We start from the raw sequence: 17016 nt of genomic DNA, 5'->3' as shown, positions 1-17016 counted from the left end.
TGTGATGCTCATGGGCTGGGAGGAGCAGGGAGATAGAGCCCACAGGGTGCAGGGCTCACACATTGCACAAGCACCGGCACAGCTGCCCAGGGTGGCATCCCCAACCCTGGAGGTGTCCAACATGGCGAGGTGGCATCTGGGGATGTGGTCAGTGGGCACAGTGGGATGGGTTGGGGTTGGACTTCCAACTTTAATTACCCTCTGGTTCTATGACTCTGCCCTTCTCCCTGCAGACGATCCAGCCTGGTCATCACCACCAAGATCTTCTGGGGAGGAAAGTAGGTAACACCCGCCCTGCCCCGCAGCGCTGCGGCCGGCAGCAGGCTCCGACTGCCCCTTCTCTTCTTTCAGAGCAGAGACGGAGCGGGGACTGTCCCGAAAGCACATCATTGAAGGTATGGCTGCGGGGTGTGGGGCACGGTGCGGGGCCTGGGCTGCCCTGACTGTGCTGCATGGCTGCAGGTCTGAAGGCGTCGCTGGAGCGGCTGCAGCTGGACTACGTGGACGTGGTGTTCGCCAACCGGCCCGACCCCAACACACCCATGGAAGGTGGGTGCCGCAGTGCGGTTGTGCCACAGTGTTCCTGCCCACGGCTCTGGGGCCACGTCCCTTCTCTCCCCGTTTTCTGCATGGTGTGTGCCTTATTCCATTGCCATCCGTGGGTTGTAACCATGCTTCTTGTGGCAGGCTTTCCTTTGAAAGTGTGTTTCCCACCACAGAGCGTAACCCCTTCAGTTAAAGCTCTGAGCATCCACCCCTCACCCTGTGCCAGGAGCGCGGCCGGGGGCTGCCGTGGTGCTGGGGGAGCGCGGCCCCGTCCCCCGCTGTGCCCTTCGCTGTGACACCGGCGGCTGTAACCTCTGGTCTCTCTACATCTTTCTTTTATCACCAGGGCACCCATTTAGTTCTTCCAAGTCGAGAACATTCATCATAGAAGGTACATCGTACCCGCAGTCTGAACCCCAGTGGCATTTTATGAGACAGAACCCGCATCTTTCATTAATTTTGATTCCTTCCTCCCTCAATAACCCTCTCCATAAAATGCGCGAAGGAAAACAGCAGCAGCAGCCAAACCAAAATACCCCCCTGTCCCCAGAACATCTTGCAAGTGAAGGAACCAAGCCGACAGCTGTGCTCCCATCCCATCCGCTCCGCTCCCCTGCATGGCTCTGGCGATGCGCTTCTGGCGCTGCTTTGGCACTGGGGAGTGCTCAGGACCTGGGTGAAGCCGTCAGTCCTTGCTGCACGCAGCTCTTCCTGCTGTCAGTCTGTCCTCATGCAGAGCACCCTGGGGGCACCGTGTAGCCCAGCACCCGGCTGTACCCCTGTGCCATCCCCCGCTGGACGCAGGACTGGGCATTCTCCATGCGGTCCTGTCCCCCCCCAAGCTGAGCTGCCAGGTCTGGCTGCTGAAGCCTTTGGTTGACACAAAGCTCGTGCTCAAAGCTGGGCTGCACGTGCTGCTGTTGTTAAACCAAACTTTGGCCACGTTCTCCTTCCTACTTCCTTCACTTGGCACGGCATCTTGGCTTGCAACGCAGCCTGCATGGTTGGGAGCAGCCCGGTGCCGGCTGAAGTTGTGGCAGCCCCATCCCCTTCCTCCCAGCATCACTCTGGGACGGAGCAGCGAATCCCTCAGCTCCACATTTCCCACCGCCCTGTTGCACGGTGGGCACAGCAGTTGTGCTTCCAGCCGGGTGGTACCGGAGGGTGTGGAAACATCCACCTGCTTCCCTCCTCCTGCAGCATTTGCAACAAGCACCGTGTGCCAGCGCAGCCCTGGGGATGCCCACCTCCACAGGCCGTGGCACAGCCCAGAATGGGCTACACCTGCAGAACGCTGGGTTTGGGGGGTGATCTCTTTTCTATGTCCTTAAGCCCCGTTTTAACTCATTTCTGTGGTGGAGCACTTTGGGATGAGCTGGAGGTGGCTCCGGCCCCATTGCCTGGGAGCAGTGCTGTGTCCCCGGTGCATCCCTTCCTCAGTGCCCTCTCCTGACCGTCACCTCTCCCAGAGGACCATACTTCTCTTTTTTGTCCCTCCCTCCTCATCTCAGCATAACCACACCGACCTCCACCCGCTTCCATGTGATGCTCTCCGTGTGGTTTGACCTGGGTCTGTTTTCAAGAGATTTGGAAACGCGTTAATTGCGGAGCAGTCTCTCTCTTTCTCTCTCTCCCTCTCGGGTCGATTTCCATTCCCTTTTGGTTTAATTTCCACACCCAACTCCCGCCCGTTTGGCGTTTGGATGTACCCTGCTTGCAAGATGTGCATGGCCCAGCCCCATCCCTGTGCCCTAACGCCCGCCTGCTGCTCTCCCTTCCTCTGGCAGAGACGGTGCGCGCCATGACACACGTCATCAACCAGGGCATGGCGATGTACTGGGGAACGTCACGCTGGAGCTCCATGGAGATCATGGTAGGGGCCACATGTGGGTGGTACAGGGGGTCCTGGAGCCCAAATCCCTGCCCCATGACGATGGGGCCGGTGTGCACTGATGGTGCCGATCCGGGTTGCAGGAGGCGTACTCAGTGGCACGGCAGTTCAACCTGATCCCACCGATCTGCGAGCAGGCCGAGTACCACATGTTCCAGAGGGAGAAGGTGGAGGTGCAGCTGCCTGAGCTCTTCCACAAGATAGGTACCAACCCAGGATCCTCCCCATCCTGCAGCCGTTGGTGCAGGAACACACGAGCTGCTCCCTGGCTGCTGTGCCCCACTCCTGGATGTGCTGCTGGGGTGAAAATGGCACTTTCTGGGGGGAAGGGGGGGGGAAATACAATGCGTCCCTTTCATGTGGATTCTTCTCCTGAGGGCTGTACCCATTGCTCCTCCCTCTCCATCCCCTCCCGTGTGCCCCAGCACCTCCACTCCACTCCTGGCTCCCCAGGCTGGTTCCCCTGCTGCCCCTCCTGCCCTCTGCACCCACGTGCTGCCCAACCCCGGGCTGAAGGCAGCACACAAGGTGGCCAGGTCACTCTGCTCTGCTCTCCCCAGGTGTCGGTGCCATGACCTGGTCCCCGCTGGCGTGTGGCATCGTCTCGGGGAAGTACGATGGTGGCATTCCTCCGTACTCCAGAGCATCACTGAAGGTGAGCACCATGTGGGGATACACGTGCAGGGCTCTCAGGGCTCCTCCTTGGAGCCCCCCCACTCACCTCCCTCCTGCCCCAGGGATACCAGTGGCTGAAGGACAAGATCCTGAGCGAGGAGGGCCGGCGGCAGCAGGCCAAGCTGAAGGAGCTGCAAGCCATCGCCGAGCGCCTGGGCTGCACGCTGCCACAGCTCGCCATCGGTAAGGGGGGTGTTGGGGATGGAGGGGGGGCAGCGGCCGGGCCCTGCTCAGCTCTGCACTCTGCATCCCCAGCGTGGTGCCTGCGCAACGAGGGCGTCAGCTCCGTGCTGCTGGGAGCCTCCAACGCCGACCAGCTGATGGAGAACATCGGAGCCATACAGGTGAGCTGTGCAGCGCTGCAGGTGAATCACTGCAGCGTGATGCGGGGCCGTCCCACACGGCTCTGGGCGCTCCCCTGCAGGTCCTTCCCAAGCTGTCGTCTTCCATCGTCCACGAGATCGACAGCATCCTGGGCAACAAACCCTACAGCAAGAAGGATTACCGCTCCTAGGCGCGCCCCGCCGCGCCGCCCCGCCGCCCGATCGCTTGCTTATGCTTGGATGAAGCAAAGTGGAGAGCGCGGACCGCATCAAGAACAGCACGCCGAGAGTGTAGAGAAACCGTTCCAAACGTCGCTGCAAGAGAACATAACGCTTATTACATAACATTTAATTTGAATGCAAGGAAGCCACCGCCGGGGAGAGCGCCGGGGCTGAGCGCACCCCGCGGCCGGACTCGGAGCCGCAGGGCCGGGCTGGGCGCTGTGCTCGGGGGGCTCCGTGCGTTGGACTCAGCCGGCGGGGGCCGTCCTGGGCGGCGGCTGCGGCCGTTGCATGCGCCTCCCCGCTGCTTCTCTTCTTTACTTTGTGTTTCTGGACATGGAGGCCGTTGGGTGCAGGTGTGCAGGGCTGGATGCTGGCCCAGACCTGAGCCGGGGCTGTAAGAGGCTGCATCGCCACCGACAAAACCAACACCTCCCGGCGCTCCGCTCTGCAGCCCCAGCGCACCGACATGGGGTGGGAGCGAGGGAGGAGAGACGGGGAGGAGAAGAGGGGTGGGCAACGGGAAGCATGAGAGGGGGGGACTCCACACAGCTGGTCTCACCCTCTGTGCAGGGGAAGCAGCACACGCTGCTGAGTGGAGATGGGGAGGTGAAGCACACACCGGGATAGATAAGAGAGAGCTGCAATTGTTATGTGTCTGCACAAACCACACAGAAACACAGAAGCAGGTGTGTGGAATTGCGTATCTACATGCATCCGGAGGTGACTTCCAGATGTGCCACATGTGTTGCACACATCCTGCAAGCACATACACATACATGTATACAGACAGTGTGTGTCCACCCAGCAGCACTTCACCTGGTGCTGCTGCCCAGGGGGGGCTGGCTCCTGGCCCTTCCCTCCCCAAGCATTGTGCTCATCTCCCACCTTGATCCCAGGGCTGGAAGAGCAGAGCTCCCCTCATTGCCAGCACAATAACGACGCTGCTCCCACCTCCTTTTTACAGGATTTATTAAAACACAGAGAACATGAACCAAAACACACAGAGTACAAAGTAAATGTGAGTGTGTTGGTTACAGGTGCCATAAACCTCCTACGAAAGGTCACCACGGTGCAGTATCACAAAATAGCAGCCCACCAGGCACAAAGGCAGCAGTGCAGCCGCCCTCTGCTCTGCTGCAGCAGCCCCCACGACACCCCCCACCCCCACCCAGCTCCAGGCAATTTGTGGCCATAGAGAGGATGGAAGGAAGAAGCAGGAGGAGCACAATGTCCAGCACAGCCCAACCGTGCCCTCCCCACTGCAGCATGGAGAGGGCAGGCTGCAGGCAGAGGGACCCCGGGGCAGGGCTCACTGCAGCCCAGGGATGGGCTGGGAGACTCCTCTCCTCCTCCTCTCTGCTCCCCGTGCTGCAGCAGGGCAGGGCAGGCATGCGCTTGCTCAAACACAAAAAGGACATAAAAATAGAACTTACAGGGAAGCTACTGAACAGGAGTAAGCTTGGCGCCTAACGGTCAGCGTGGAACTGGACTAGAAACAGAGCTTCCAACAGGTCTCCCTTTAACTCTGATACATGTCAATAAAAACAGACATAAATACTGTTATTCTGCATCCCTTCTTAACTCATCCCACACTTCCAGACAAACTCTTCAAGTCTTCAATAAGAAAGTGCAAAAAAAATGTACAAGGAAATGAAATCCCCTCCAGAGAAGTTCTGGTGATGGTCGGGGTCACGTCGGTCAAAGCACACGTGGGGATGAGGGGTGTGAGGCTGCAGCCTCTGCCCACTGCATCCCCATCCCTCGGTGACCATGCGGCTTCTTCTCGGGGCTGGAGAGTGGCCCAGGGGCTGCTGAGGGGACAGACAGGACTCGTGGTCTGCCAGCACACAGCAGCCCAGAGGATGGTCACAGGTGCAGCCTTACCTCGGGTGGGAATGGGAACAGCATTAGGAGATCTTGGAAAGGGCTAAATATCTGTTGGTGAGAGAGAAAACAGCTGCTCATCGCCATCCCTGCTTTGCACTAGAATCTGTCACTTCCATTTCCCTGCTCGGGTCTGTCAGAAGTTTCAACCTACCCGTCACGTAGGGTCCCAGAGGCATCTGACTGTAGTTGACAATCCCACCTGGCCCAGGACCTCGGAAATTCGGCCCGAAGCTGCTGTTGTAGATCTGTGAGGAACCAAAGGAGCCCTGAGGGAATGAGAAGGGAAGCTGGAGCACGGGGAATGCAGCACAGAGAGCTGGGGGGGGACACAGGGCACCCCAAGGCAGCTCTGCACTCCTCCAGCCCACACACCTGCTGGACCGGGGGCTCCCCTCCACGCGTGGTGAGACGGCTGAGGATGCTGCGTTCCGACATCTGCAGCCGCGCAGCCACCGGGGGGATGCGGGACAGCATGGAGGGCAAGCGTGTCACGTCAGCCTTCATGTCACTCAGCAGCTCCTCAAGCTGGTTCAGCACTGCAATGCACACCCGGCACTGCTGACCCTGCAGCGTGGCCCCCAGCACCCCCGTGCCTGCTGTGCTCTGTCCCCATAAGCCCAGAACCCTGTGACCCAACTGAACAAGCATCAGCTCCTCCACCCAGCAATCCCCAAAGCTGGATTTCCCAATGGTCTCATTGAGCACAGCCAACCCCTCCCTGCACCTCCTGCTCTCTACACCCCCACGTACCTTTGTGCAGAACAGCGTTGGCGGGCTTGTTCCCAGCAAGGGACTCTTTGGAGAGGTGCTGGTGGCTTTCAGCAAGGCACTCCACTTCAGCCAGCCGGGCGTTCAATGCCATGGCCGGGTGGCTGGGGTCTTGCGTCATGTTCAGGTACGCTGCCCGTCGCAGCTGCTCCTCTATCACCAGGGCCTGCTCCAGCAGCTGGGAGGCACAGGAGAGCAATGGATCAGGACCAGACCCTGTGCCCATGTGAGCCAGTGCCACCCACATGCCACCACCCTCCCCATCCATCCGACCCCACAGCTCCTGGGTTTGTATCATCTTCCACAGCACTGCCCTGTCCATGTGCCACATTCTGGAGCTAGCAAGTGCTCCTGCTGCTCCAGCCCTGCCCCTCAGGGCGCTGCCTCGCTGCCACTGATGTCTCACAAACATCTGCCGCCTCCTGCTCCGCTCCACCTCGCTGTGGGGCTCTGCTCTGAGCCACCACTAAGGACTCACCAGCCCTGAACCTGCAACTCGCCTTGAAGCGCCGGGCGAGGAACTTGTTCTTCATCTCAAGGTAGTTCCCTTTGTGTATCTCTGACTTGAAGGGCTCGTTCAGGATCACGTAGCGTGGGTCGTTCTGGATGTCCTGCCAGCGGGCATAGCCGTGGCTGCAGCAGAGGGAGCGTCAAGGCAAGAACCAGCCAGCAGGCAGCATTTCTCAGCAACACATCTCCAGCCCCTTTCCCTGCTCCATCACCTCCCTCCCCAATGCCCTCACAGCACAGCCCCCTCCGCCTGGCACGGGGAGGCCATCACCCACAAAGCCAAAGGGTACGTGACAATCCCTGCCAGCAGCCAGTAGTCATGTCTGCGGTGCCAGATGTCATAGATCTTGCTGGAGGAGATGGCAGCTCTTTCCTCATTCTGCCACAGCGTGTGCAGCTCTGCAGAAACAGAAGAGAGACAGCCTGGTCAGCCAGCAGGGCTGCTGGGCACAGCATGCGGGGCGAGCAAGGAGATGGCCCAGGGAGCCACAGGAACAGCGCTCAGTACAGAGCTTTATGGAGAAGCTCTGCAGGAGTAACCAATGGCTCATCTCTCATTTCTACCTGTAAAGCCTCCATCAGCAATGTTGAACATGAATCTAAAGTTCACATTTCTGTCATCCTTCTTTCCGTCCTCCTCTTCTTTGTCACCATTTTGCTGAGTCTCATTTTGCTCCTTCTCTTCCACCCTGGTATCCTCTGCTGGGCAAACACAGGAAATCACACCTGCCCAAACTCACTCAGCCATCAGAGCGGCTGCTGCTACCACTGCCCTCCCAGCTGCAAGGGGAAGTCCCCACTAAAGTCACTGCTGGAGAAGCCACCAGCCCCACCTCCCACCCACCTGCCTCCCCCAGCAGCTCCTGATGTTTTCATAGCAAGCACAGGCAGTGCCCTGTGCCACCCCCAGACACTTGCCTTGAGTCACTGACCCTGCCCAGCAGGGCACCTTGCACCACTTCTCTCCCCAAAGCCTCCTGGCACTTTACCTGGCTTGACTTCTTTGTCCTCCCCTTTGCCAGGACTGCTGTTGGACTCTGGCTTTTCCAAAGTCTTCTCTTTTTCTTGAGTACCCTCATCTGCAGAAGGGAACAGGACTCTGAGAAAAGCATAACATGTAAAACGCTCTTCAGGAAATAACAGATATGGATTGACTGTAACTTTCAGGGTAAAGTGACTGTATTGTGCACAAGCATTTCTCACAACTTATTTTACATTTAATTTGTAGATTATACTAAACTAATGCTTTAATATTACAGTGTAGATTACATCTGTGATAATGTCGTGTCATTATCTAGACAGCAATCTGGAAGTCCAACAGGAAGCCTTTCTCAGGAACTCCTACTGGACATTGTGACATCCAAGTTTTCCACTGCAATTTGGAGAAGAGAAGCCAGCAGCAAGTGCCAGAGTTTCCCAGCAGAGAGTATCTGCCTGTCAGGAGCACTGAGGCTGTCACAGTGCACACTCTGTGTCTATGCACCTTGAGCTGAAGAAATCCCCCAGCACACATCAATGTCACTGTAACTGTCAGAGCCCTCACAGATGTCCCAGATGCTGCTCAGAATGAAGCCTGTATTCTTCTGAGCCACAGAGACTCACCTTTCCCCAGGGGCTCAGGAGAAGGCTCAGCCTTTTCACTCTCTTCTTGTTTCTCTTCCTTCAGTTTCTCTTTGCTTTCACAGTTTTCTTGGCACTCCTCACTTTCCACCTTCTCAGTGCTTCCAGGCACCTTAACGTGAAGCACCCACACTGGATTAGCACAGCAGCCAGAGGGATGTGATTTGCTTGCAGAGGAATGCTGCAGCATCTCCCAAGAAACACCATTACTACAGCACTGCAGTCTGCAGGGCAGCACTGCGGGCACAGGTTCATGACCCCCCTACCTGGCTGTCAGATGCTCTCCTGGACTTCTGCTCCACTTGGTCCTTTTCCTCCTGGAATCCGAGTGGTGGGTCTGTTTTTTCTGTAACACAAGTAAAGCAAGGAAGCTACAAACAGGAATCCCATTGTGCCAAGGACACAGTGCCAGATACCTGCAAAACTTTCTGGTGTCCTGTTCCACCTCCCTTCCTAAGGTAGACCAAAGCCACAACCAGGGCATTGTGCATTTACCTGCAAGGGCAAGAGGTCCTGCATGTATGTGTGCTGGGCTGGCTGGGACAGGGGTGTTGGGATCTGAAGAAACCATCTCACTGCACTTCTTGCTCTCCGGGCCCTCCAGAATCATGTCTGGGGTGCTGTACTTCCCATTGACATGCTCAAACTCCTGCACCTGGGGCAGACACACAACAGCAAGTCAAACACAGCGGCCAGCAACAGAGCAGCAGCAGGCCAGCCCCATCCAGAGGTGCTCCTACACCCACCACCCCATGTGGCACACTTTGCTGGGCAGCAGGTGCTACTGCCCATGCCCTGCTGCTTTGCAGGGCAGCACCTCCAGCAGCAGTCCTGCTCTGCCCACATGCACACAGAAAGCCTCCCATGCCCCAGCAAGTCCACTGCAGCTGTGCTGGCTTTGCAGACTTAAGGGAGAGGTACTGAGTTAAGACTGTGTGAGTAGCAGAAGGGCAGCATGCGAGTGACCGTGCTGGTGCCCATGTGAAGCCTTGGCAGGCATGCAGGGTGAGCTGCACCCTGGGGGTGCTCATGCAGTGAGTTCACAGTCCTGGACCCATCATGCCTCCATCAAAATGCTCCTTGCTTCCTCTCCACTCCTCTCTTTCACAGAGTCTCTCTTGCACACCCCGTTCCCTAGGCTGCAATTTGTCACTCTCCACACCCAGCAGAGTAACAGTTGATGCTCCAGACACAGCAAAATCAGGTGCCATCACTCCCAGCATCTGCCCTTCCCCACTGCTACACTGGAACTACTGCTATGATCATCTAATGGTCTTCCTGGGACAACTCTGAGTGCTGCACTTGTCAACATATGGGGAGATCCTCTAAACAAGACAGCTGAGGATTCTTCCATACACTTAACTGCCAGTATCCTCGGGGCTCAGCACATGCCTGGGATTAGCAACATGACCAACAGTTATTCAGTCCCAAATCAAGCCCAAACATCTCTCTGAAAGACATGCTTTGGTTCAACAAGATGCTGGACACAATGCAAGACTTGGCAAGTGGAAGTCTCTGGCCTGTACAGTATAGGAGGTCTGAGTAGGTTACTGTAATAGTCCCATCTGAAATGAAAAGAACTATAAATCCAGGAATTTTTTAGAAGTTAAAAATGTGATTTTGCCACGATTTTTTGCCAACCAAGCACTTCTACCTCCAGCTGACCTACATCACTGAAATACCACAGACGTGGCCGTGCACCAAGCCTTGGAGATTCAATAAGGGGATCTCTGGCAAGGAGGCATTCAGCAGCTAACAAAACCCCCAGGTATCCAGAACGTACCTGAAGGGCACATGTAAGATTTTACTCACCCACCTTCTTCCTTACTAGTGACATAACTCCGATCCGAGTCAGCACGTGCTGGCGAGAAAGACCTTCCCGTGGGACCCCATCTGCAAATGTCTCTGCACCATCAGCTCCAGGTTCACACAAATGTCGCATGAACAGGGAGACATAAGCCCTGTGGAAAGAAAGCAAGAGCTGGCTCTAGCTTGGACCAAGAGCTCCCTGCTGAGCACCCGCAGTGCCTGTTTTCACCAGCGGCCAAGGGCAGAGTTTTGCCCTCCAGCACATGGCATCATGGAGCAGTTTGAGATGAACGCCTCACAGGCATCTTCATGCCTGATCACAGTACCTGAACTCTTTCTCACTCTTCCCTCGCAGATCCCTCACCAGCCAGTGAGAGTTGAAGGCATCCTGGGGCGGCATTCCCCACCGCATGATGGCGTTCAGGAAGGCTTTGCGCTGCCGGGCATTGAACCCCAGAACCTGCAGGGAGCAGAGGTTGGGAGGCCTCAGAAATGATGACATCTCAGAGCCTCACAGCTGCTACAGGTCCTGAGCCAGGACTGATGCTGAAGAGCAGCACAAACCGGACCAGACAGACAAGGGACATGCTTTGGCCAGTGCTGACACTCACTTCAATATTCCCCCCAACTCTTGCCAGCAAAGGAGGGAGAGGTTTGTCCCGGTCACTCTTCAGCTGCCTCCGTGATTGTCTTCTGCCACCTGCAGTCATACAACCTATGTAACAAACGTGCCCAGCCAACAGAGGGATGGCCAAAGACCTAATGCTGATCAACCCCTGTGCCCTAAGCTTCCCATAACCCTTCCCAATGGGAGTGGAACCTGCACACAGCGGCAGTCAGGGTTGTTCAGAGTGCCCTTTCACTCACGTGGCCTCCTCATGCCAGGGGAGGCACTGAAGACCAGATACTGCTACCACAAGGACAAGACCAAAGCCCTACATTAGCCAGCAAGTCATGCTCCCTGTGCTGAGAACTGCCTCACCCAGCAGGGCAAAGAATGCCTCCCCAGAAGCAAGGCAGTCTCTTCAGCTCAGACCTCCCTGCTGCATTTGAGTGCCAGCCCACCCCAAATCACAGGCTATCACTGAAGTTCCTGCAGAGGACATTGTAGATTATCAAGTCCATTAACTCACTCTGACCTTCTGGTCTTTCTTCAAAGTCTTCATCTTCATCCTCAGAGCCAATGGAGTACTCAGACTGGTTGTCAGAGAGCTCGTCCTGCCACTCTGCAGACCACAAGGAGACAAGGTCAGGAGAGAGAACCCTGCAAGCTTGCCTCAAGGGGACAACAGGAGCCCTGACACTGCCCCCAGCATCCAGTCCCAGGTAGCCAGAGAGAAAGACCCAGAAATAAACAGGAAACCAGACTCAACTTTTCCATTATTATTAGTTTCCTTCACAGAAAATAAAAAAACAAACCAGTTTTAAATACTTTGCCCACAGTCAGGTTTCTCCTCAATTCTTTCCCAGTTACAGGCCAAAAGGAAACAAAAATCACAGAGCCTGCTCCCAGACCTGAGCCAAGCAGTCAAAGCCATACCTTGGTCCTCCTGAGAGGCATCATTGTAATTGACCTGCTTGCGGATTCTCTTCCCCTTCCCCAAGTTCCTGGCCAGATCTTCCTGCTGCTGCTCATAGTGGTGCCGCAGCAGCTTCTCCCAGTAGTCAGGGTCCACATTCTCCTCTTGTTTGATGATCTCACGTTCCACCTCCTCCTGCAAAGAAAGGAAACCAAAAAGGCTTGAGACAAGAGAGCTGCAGACCTCCCTGCACCACACTGCTGTGCGTCTTCTACTGAGCTTTAGGGAAGAGGGATGGAAGGAGGGCACTGAGACACTTGCTGGTAAGCAAGATGTTCAGACATGCTTTGACCACCCAGTGGTGTGCCTCCTTCACCCTGCTCTACATGCATGTACACAGAGTCTCACTTTCACCCAAATGCACTGACCTCAGTGCACGGTTATCAAAGGGCTGAGACAACCTCCCAGTCAGCCACCTATACCTAGAAATAGCTCCTGAGAACACTGCCATCCGGCCTGTGCTCACATCCAGGGAACAATCACAGATCCACAGAGATTGCCCTGAATAGCAGCCCACTATCAGCTTGAGAGACAGCTGAAGGAAGTCTGTTAGCTACAGGGAGAATAAATGACAGCAGCACAATGCATGAGCAGCACCGTGCCCTGCTCCCAGTATTCAGAATAGCAGCCTTCAGAAGAACAGAACCAAGTACCAGAAGAGCGATAGGTCACAATAGGTCAGAACCACATTTAGCCATTGCAGTCCTGCTGGCTGCACCATCACTGCTACCATCAGCAATGAGCAGGGAGGAGTACTGCCCTGCAGAGAAACCCCCACAGGAACAAAAAAGGCAGAGGAAGAAGCACAAACAGGGACATACAAACAGATGTGATTATAAGACATGATACTGATCACATTACCACACCATCCTCTTCTCTCACAACATACTGGGCCACTTTAAAGGAGCTGAGATACTCGTTCATGTTCTGCAGCTCCGTGTCATCGGTCGCATCCTGGTTTCGGTCCAGAAGCTTAGAGATAGCAGCATCGTCATAGTGGATCACACTGCTGTCATCCACATCCTTATTGTCACCTGGAGGGCAAAGCAAGGGGAACAGAAAGCAAATCACACTGTGTGCTCCCAGAGCCAGGCAAGATCAGGCTGGACACAGGGCAAAGTCATCCCAGTAACAGGGGCTACAGACCTGGTGGGGTGCCACCATGCTTTTTTTTCATGCCAGGAGTCACTGCACCCCCTTTGGTGGACAGCGTGTCAGAGAAAGGGGTGACGGCATCCGGCATGGTGAGCCGCTGTCCCTGAGACACCATGCCTGCAAGTGGAAGGCACAGGAATGAGCCCCTGCAGCTCCAGCAGGGCTTGGCTTTGCTCTGAGCATCTCCAGCTCCCTCCTGACCCAACCTTCCACATCATCCTTGAAGAGCTCTTCTGTCCCAAACTTCAGGATGTCATCCAGCTCTTGCTTGGTCATGGAGCCTGACTTTGAGCCAAGCCCAGGACGGACCACCAGGTGGGTGAGCATCATCTTCCTTTTGGCCACCTGGGTGATGCGCTCTTCCACGGAGGCTCTTGTCACAAAGCGGTATATCATTACTTTCTTGTTCTGCCCGATGCGGTGTGCTCTGCTGAATGCCTGCAGGCAGAGAACATCACTGCAGAACAGCCAATGTTGGCACATCTGCAGCCAGCCCAGTCTTGGACCCCCTCAGCCAGAAGCTGATCTCAGGCTGCTATGGGGCAGTGGAGCAAAAGGGGCTCCTTAGAGCCAACCTGTAGGCTTTACACTCCTCCTTCCCCCTCCTCTGACTACAGAGCAGGCCACCTTCCTCGTGCATGGCCCCTAATTGAAAGGCTTGAAGGCAGTGCAGAAAAGCTCCTCCTAGGAATCCTCTGGCTGCAGATCAGTCCTTAGATAGGATCTACCACAGCTTTTGGAAATGCAAGTGGAAAGTCCCCAGAACAGGAAGGGACACTAGGTTGCAGACAAACAGCAGGAGAAGGGCAGAAGCTCATGGAAGAAAGCCAGTTTTAGTGGCCAGTCCACCCCTGCATTGCTGACAGGCCAAGGTAAGGCCAATAGAGGTGTGCAAACAGCTCCTGAACAGAACTATGTCCTGCAAACTGCAGGAACCATCAGCAGCTCTCAAGAGGAGAGAGCTCATTTCACTGGCAGAATGCACAGGGGGCCCATCCAGAAAGGTACTTACTGTACTGGAAGGAAAAGAAAAAGTAATAAACCTGGATGTCATTGTGGGGATTCCAGTCAGAATCATAAATAATGACTGTGTCAGCCGTAGCAAGGTTTATGCCCAGACCACCAGCGCGGGTAGAGAGGAGAAAGCAGAACTGCTGAGCACCAGGAGCTGAGAAAGACAAACCCACAGGTGGCAGAAGGTGAGACAAAGGGGAGCTGGGCTTATTTGGAAAGGTGTAGCACAGTGCTTTAGTTATAAAACATCAGGGTCCACCAGTCTAAGCCAAGAAGCAATAGGCAGGGAAGACAAGGAGTAAAAATACATCAACCCCTGGAAATTAGTTAGTGAAGAAAATACAGCTCCAGGTCTGAAAGGGAAGCTCTGAGGCCACAAAGAGAAATGCAGGAGTCTTTCAAGCCAAACAGCCTGTCATTAACAGGCTCAGAGTTTAATGTGTGAAATAACCAGAGGGGCTTAACACACCAAGAGCAGCCCTGCATTGTGCCAGGGCTCTGAGCTTCAGCACTCTGCACTCCAGGTATACACACAGCCCCCACAACGCCTGACCCCTCTGCTGGCTGCTGCAAATTGGCCCCAGCACACAGTGCCCACTGCCACTCCTGGAAGGGAGGAAAAGCACTTACCATTAAACCTATCAATGGCTTCCTGGCGCAGGCCTCCAGTGATGCCACCATCAATGCGCTCATACTTGTAGCCCTCGTACTCCAGAAAGTCCTCCAGCAAGTCCAACATCTTCGTCATCTGCAGATAAAAAGTGGTTTCAAACATTTCATGGGTACTCTCCGGAGAGGAACAGGATGCAGTTAATCCCCCTGACTGATGGGGTGCCCAGCTGTGACATCAGCTGGCATCTTCCATCTATCCCTGTCTGTACCTAACAGAATTCTCATACAGAACAAAGAAGTCCTTTAGTAATTTATCAGAGTCCCTCACCAGCCCTTCCCACTGCTCACCTGGGAGAAGATCAGAACTCTGTGACCCCCATCCCGTAACTTCTTCAGCATCTTTTGGAGCAGCATCAGTTTTCCAGAAGACTTGACCAAAGAATTCCCATCATAGGATCCATTGGGCAGAACTGGGGCCTCCTGTGAAGGATTCTGGTTATAACCTCTTCAGGAAAGCATTGGGGAAAGTCATGGAAAAAGTCACATGCATTGCAAAGGCAAACACCATATCAAATTGCACACCAAAACCTGTACTTTTAACCAAAGACAGCTGGAGACAAACCCCACTGACAGACTGCACACACACTACACTGCAAAACATCTCTATGGTGCACACAGTTCACATACCACAGCGGCCACAGGGAAAAGGTAGGGGTGGTTACAGCACTTCTTCAGATCCATCATGATGTTGAGCAGGGAGACCTGATTCCCTCCACCTTTCGAGTTCAGGGCTTCAAAATTCCTTGTTAGTATGAACTTGTAGTACTTCCTGTATGAAAGGGGAAGGGACAGACACTGTCATTATGGGACTGCCAAAAATCAGACAGCATGTAAACTCTATAGATATATCAGTGGAGTTTCAAAAGGGATATCTGGTATGGGGACTTCTCTTTAGGTGCTGGTTCAGCATCCCCAGACTGGGGTCAGGTCCTGAAGGTACCACAGCCCCAGGAAGCAGGGTGTGCTCAGGGCACGGCAGGCAGGAGTGCACCGTGCATCAATCGCTCCCTGCAGAGCAGCCAGCACTGCACAGAGCCCACCAGAATGGGGCTGAGCACTCTCCAGGAGCACATACAGGACTTCAGCTCTTCTCACAGATGGGTTTTCTCTGATCCACTGACCCCAGCCAAGCCCTGCCATGCCACAGATGGGGGAAGCAGAAGCCAGTTGCAGCCCAACACCATGCCAGCACTCACTTCTGCATCTGGCTCAGCTCCACTCTGACAATAAGCTCAGTCTTAGATGGCATGTTCTTGAAAACATCTGCCTTGAGGCGGCGCAGCATGTGGGGGCCCAGCAGGTCATGGAGCTTTTTGATCTGGTCCTCCTTGGAGATGTCTGCAAACTCCTCCAGAAAGCCCTCCAGGTTACTGTGAAAGAAGCCACAAACACACAGTGCTGAGTGGAATGGACATGCTGGGGTAAAGACATTCATTTCTGTCGGACCTGAACACAAAACTTGAACACAGTGAGGTAATAACACTCCTGTGCTCCTAAGCAGAGTGGGAGCCAGGCTGATTGCCAAGGGGAATTTACATTAAGTATGCAAATAGGAGGTCTGAACAAGTTCCCCAAAATACCACGGCCTCCTCACAGAGAGGATGGAGCAGGGCAGCTCCCAGCCCTCATCCACAAATCTCCTGACTGACAGGAGGACAAGCTCTACCTGCAGGGCCCACAAAACAGTATTTGATGCAAACAAAACCTGAGTCTGCATTACACATTCACAGAACCATTACAGCAAACTGCTGGGAATCTGTGCAACTTACTTAAACCTCTCAGGAGTCAGGAAATTGAGCAGGTGGAAGAGCTCTTCCAGGTTGTTCTGGAGCGGAGTCCCAGTAAGCAGCAACTTGTAATCGATCTTGTAACTGTTTAATACCCTAAAGAACTTACAAGTGATATCAAGTTGTAATTATGCACTTACACATAAACAAAACAAAGCAGTATGTGTTCTACTTAAACACTGGCAGTTTTCCCTTCATTTAGAACAACCTTGCATCTTCTGCATGCAGAGCTGGAGCAGTGAACACAAAGCATATGAAGCTCCTGACTGCATTGAGTGGTTCCCTCTCTCTGTTATATCCTCGTTGCCATAGGGGCAAGCAGAGCTCTTCAGCCCAAGCTTCATCCAGCACCAGGCACCACCAGTCAGGATGACACACAGATCACTGCTGATGCCCAGAGGGCATTAAAGAGAACAACCCCATCAAAATGCAGCCTCAGGCACAGCCTGAGCGAGCTGGAGACATCTTCTGCCTCCCAGGCAGGAAAAAAACAGAGCACCAAATCAGCTGAGTGGCAACAGCTACAGGAGTGGGCTGGAAGAATGGCTTACAAA

The 17016-nt window shown here is 54.7% G+C and overlaps 2 protein-coding genes across 15 annotated transcripts in view; one reads left to right on the top strand and one right to left on the bottom strand.

The window, feature by feature from the left end:
• The window catches only part of KCNAB2 (potassium voltage-gated channel subfamily A regulatory beta subunit 2), a 19024-nt gene extending 13801 nt beyond the window's left edge, over positions 1-5223 (top strand). For 5 of the 8 annotated variants that reach the window (XM_015882574.2, XM_015882575.2, XM_015882573.2 and 2 more), the window contains 10 exons: positions 234-278; positions 352-395; positions 463-549; positions 893-937; positions 2334-2419; positions 2521-2641; positions 2998-3092; positions 3175-3295; positions 3368-3456; positions 3537-5223. In XM_015882574.2, coding sequence (XP_015738060.1) covers positions 234-278; positions 352-395; positions 463-549; positions 893-937; positions 2334-2419; positions 2521-2641; positions 2998-3092; positions 3175-3295; positions 3368-3456; positions 3537-3626 — 823 coding nt within the window. In that variant the 3' untranslated portion in view covers positions 3627-5223. The remainder of the gene's footprint in view (positions 1-233; positions 279-351; positions 396-462; positions 550-892; positions 938-2333; positions 2420-2520; positions 2642-2997; positions 3093-3174; positions 3296-3367; positions 3457-3536) is intronic. The other 3 variants (XM_015882578.2, XM_015882576.2, XM_015882572.2) reach the window with 1 other exon arrangement.
• Positions 4613-17016, bottom strand: part of CHD5 (chromodomain helicase DNA binding protein 5) — a 26398-nt gene continuing 13994 nt past the window's right edge. For 3 of the 7 annotated variants that reach the window (XM_015882476.1, XM_015882480.2, XM_015882483.1), the window contains 25 exons: positions 16445-16566; positions 15872-16045; positions 15303-15444; positions 14964-15095; positions 14634-14751; positions 14033-14157; positions 13196-13427; positions 12981-13106; positions 12696-12868; positions 11795-11969; positions 11394-11480; positions 10866-10954; positions 10581-10714; positions 10262-10406; positions 8941-9100; positions 8712-8791; positions 8428-8557; positions 7815-7904; positions 7390-7524; positions 7116-7224; positions 6816-6948; positions 6298-6493; positions 5920-6083; positions 5699-5813; positions 4613-5595 (listed from right to left, as the gene is read on the bottom strand). In XM_015882476.1, the coding sequence (XP_015737962.1) occupies positions 5588-5595; positions 5699-5813; positions 5920-6083; positions 6298-6493; positions 6816-6948; positions 7116-7224; positions 7390-7524; positions 7815-7904; positions 8428-8557; positions 8712-8791; positions 8941-9100; positions 10262-10406; positions 10581-10714; positions 10866-10954; positions 11394-11480; positions 11795-11969; positions 12696-12868; positions 12981-13106; positions 13196-13427; positions 14033-14157; positions 14634-14751; positions 14964-15095; positions 15303-15444; positions 15872-16045; positions 16445-16566 (3294 nt within the window). In that variant the 3' untranslated portion in view covers positions 4613-5587. Of the gene's footprint in view, positions 5596-5698; positions 5814-5919; positions 6084-6297; positions 6494-6793; positions 6949-7115; positions 7225-7389; positions 7525-7814; positions 7905-8427; positions 8558-8711; positions 8792-8940; positions 9101-10261; positions 10407-10580; positions 10715-10865; positions 10955-11393; positions 11481-11794; positions 11970-12695; positions 12869-12980; positions 13107-13195; positions 13428-14032; positions 14158-14633; positions 14752-14963; positions 15096-15302; positions 15445-15871; positions 16046-16444; positions 16567-17016 lie in introns of those variants that run through there. The other 4 variants (XM_015882477.1, XM_015882479.1, XM_015882482.2 and 1 more) reach the window with 4 other exon arrangements.

The sequence above is a fragment of the Coturnix japonica genome, chromosome 21 (genome assembly GCF_001577835.2).
Source record: "Coturnix japonica isolate 7356 chromosome 21, Coturnix japonica 2.1, whole genome shotgun sequence".
Classification (NCBI taxonomy): Eukaryota; Metazoa; Chordata; class Aves; order Galliformes; family Phasianidae; genus Coturnix; species Coturnix japonica.
The sequence above is the reverse complement of the archived record's forward strand: the minus strand, read 5'-3'. Positions and strand labels throughout refer to the sequence as shown.